The sequence below is a fragment of the Capsicum annuum genome, chromosome 1 (genome assembly GCF_002878395.1).
Source record: "Capsicum annuum cultivar UCD-10X-F1 chromosome 1, UCD10Xv1.1, whole genome shotgun sequence".
Classification (NCBI taxonomy): Eukaryota; Viridiplantae; Streptophyta; class Magnoliopsida; order Solanales; family Solanaceae; genus Capsicum; species Capsicum annuum.
In genome coordinates this window covers 48,714,318-48,716,259 of record NC_061111.1, presented here as the reverse complement: position 1 = coordinate 48,716,259, position 1,942 = coordinate 48,714,318, and the positions used below count along the sequence as shown (strand labels likewise).

The window sequence follows — 1,942 nt, the reverse complement described above, 5'->3', positions numbered from 1 at the left end:
CTAAAAAAAAGCCTATTTATGATTTGATGCCCATTCTACACGTGGTTCTTTTGTGTTTGAATTTCTTTCATATTGAACACCTATTCCTCCTTTTGGACTTGAATGTCTCACCGACGCCCTTAGTCCATTTGAATTTCTTCCTTCTGAGTTTGGGATCGTACGGGGGTGGAGAAATTTTGGTGTCTACCAATTCCTGTGGCACAGTCCATTTAGTCTCTGAAGGGACCACGTTAATTGCTTTCGAGTATGCGAGGAGGTAACTTTCAGCTTTATAAATTGGCAAAGAGTAGTCGTAGATAGAGTTACCATAACCTTTGCCATCGCCGTACTTTGCTCGCAAAGCTACCATCGCGTGTTCGCACGACATTTTCACCAAGTCAAATTTCTGACAAGAACAGCTCCTCTTCAAGAGATTGACCTTGGCAGTAACGCCATTGCCGAACACCATATACTCGTCGAGAACCCCGTTTGGATTACCCACATACAAGGAATCGCTCGCACTCTTATTATCCCTTAGGATCCTTTCCGCAGAAGGCACAAATATGTTCTCTTTACCACTGACAAATGTATACCGCTCCTTAAACTTTTCACCAATTTTTTTAGAAATTGAATTGAATATGTATGACACGGGGTACTCCCGTTCATCCATCAAAATTGAGCTAAGCGACTCGGCGATGTTTGTGGTCATCATGTCGTATGTATTGCCCGAAAAGTGTGCTCTACTCTATTTTTCAAAATCAAGCACATTTTCAAGGACATGAGCTGCCTCGGGGCATTTACTCTTCAATTCTATAAAATTATCACTAAACTCATCAAAGGAATAAGCCTTTACCGCGGCGTAGAATAGATAAATATGTTCTCCGAAGTGTTGATTTACGTGAAGATTTTCAGCGAGGTGCCTCATACAAAGTCCATGATGTGCACGACTGTATACACGGGAGATGGCATTGGCGATGCTAATGTTCCTGTCGTAGATGACACATAGATCTGGTTTATCTTCAATGATAGACTTCAGCTTCTGAAAAAAGAAGGTCCAAGAAGCATCGTTCTCCTTATCGACGACACAAAAGGGAATCGGAAATATATAATTTTTGGTGTCCTGTGCAACGGCGCTCAGCAGAATGCCCCCGTACTTTCCATACAAATGTATGCCATCGATGACAATTAACTTTCTCATGTGGGCATATCCTCGTATGTAAGCTCCGAATGCTAAGAAGTAGTAAACAAACAATCAATCCATCTGGTTTACCATGATAGAGTAAGAAGACCCAAGATTCAATAAGTCCACCATGTGGGAAAAAGCCGGCAAGCAAGCATATCCGTGCTCCGATGTCCCGCGAATGATGTTCTTCACAATTATACTTCTTTTCCAACATATCCAATAGCTTGCATTGCAACGCAACTCCTTAAATACAATTATTTGAATTTCTCTTATGCTTGGACCCTTACCATCCCGAAAATGATTTTAGCATACTGAAGCAATCAATTCGGATGAGACTTTTTTGTACCTGCAGGTGGCGTTTTCAATGCCGCACGTGTGCATCCCGACATACTTGTATATCCAAAATCTGTCCGAGTTGTCGTACTTTTTTTCCCGCAACGGCCAGCCACAACCACGAGATAAGCATTGCGCTTTCATCAATTTTGTGCAGCTCTTCTCCATATAATAATCAAAAGACTGCCTCGCCGCTGCTGTGTCTAGTTGCATTTTCAGCTCTTTTTTATCGGTAAATAGTTGATCACAATAGAAATTGGTTCCGTCGGTGAAGGAGTGTCCTACTTGTGATTTCATTTCATGGTCTTCTTCATCATCTTGTGAGTCCGATGAAAAGTCTTCCATATGCATAGAATAATCGTCCATATTAATTGTATCATCCACATCGTTCTCGTAATCATTCAAATCATCATCGATCAAATCATCGTCGACTGTCGGGCGCCGCGG

General features: G+C 41.8%; 1 protein-coding gene across 1 annotated transcript; it reads right to left on the bottom strand.

Annotated features, from left to right (window-relative positions):
• Nucleotides 1-724: 724 nt before the first annotated feature.
• On the bottom strand, nt 725-1,708 carry LOC124897654. The gene is made up of 3 exons (XM_047410802.1): nt 1,475-1,708; nt 1,289-1,385; nt 725-1,209 (listed from the first exon to the last, which is right to left on the bottom strand). The coding sequence occupies exons 1-3, from the start codon at nt 1,706-1,708 to the stop codon at nt 725-727; spliced, it is 816 nt and encodes a 271-aa protein (XP_047266758.1).
• Between the last annotated feature and the right edge of the window lie 234 nt (nt 1,709-1,942).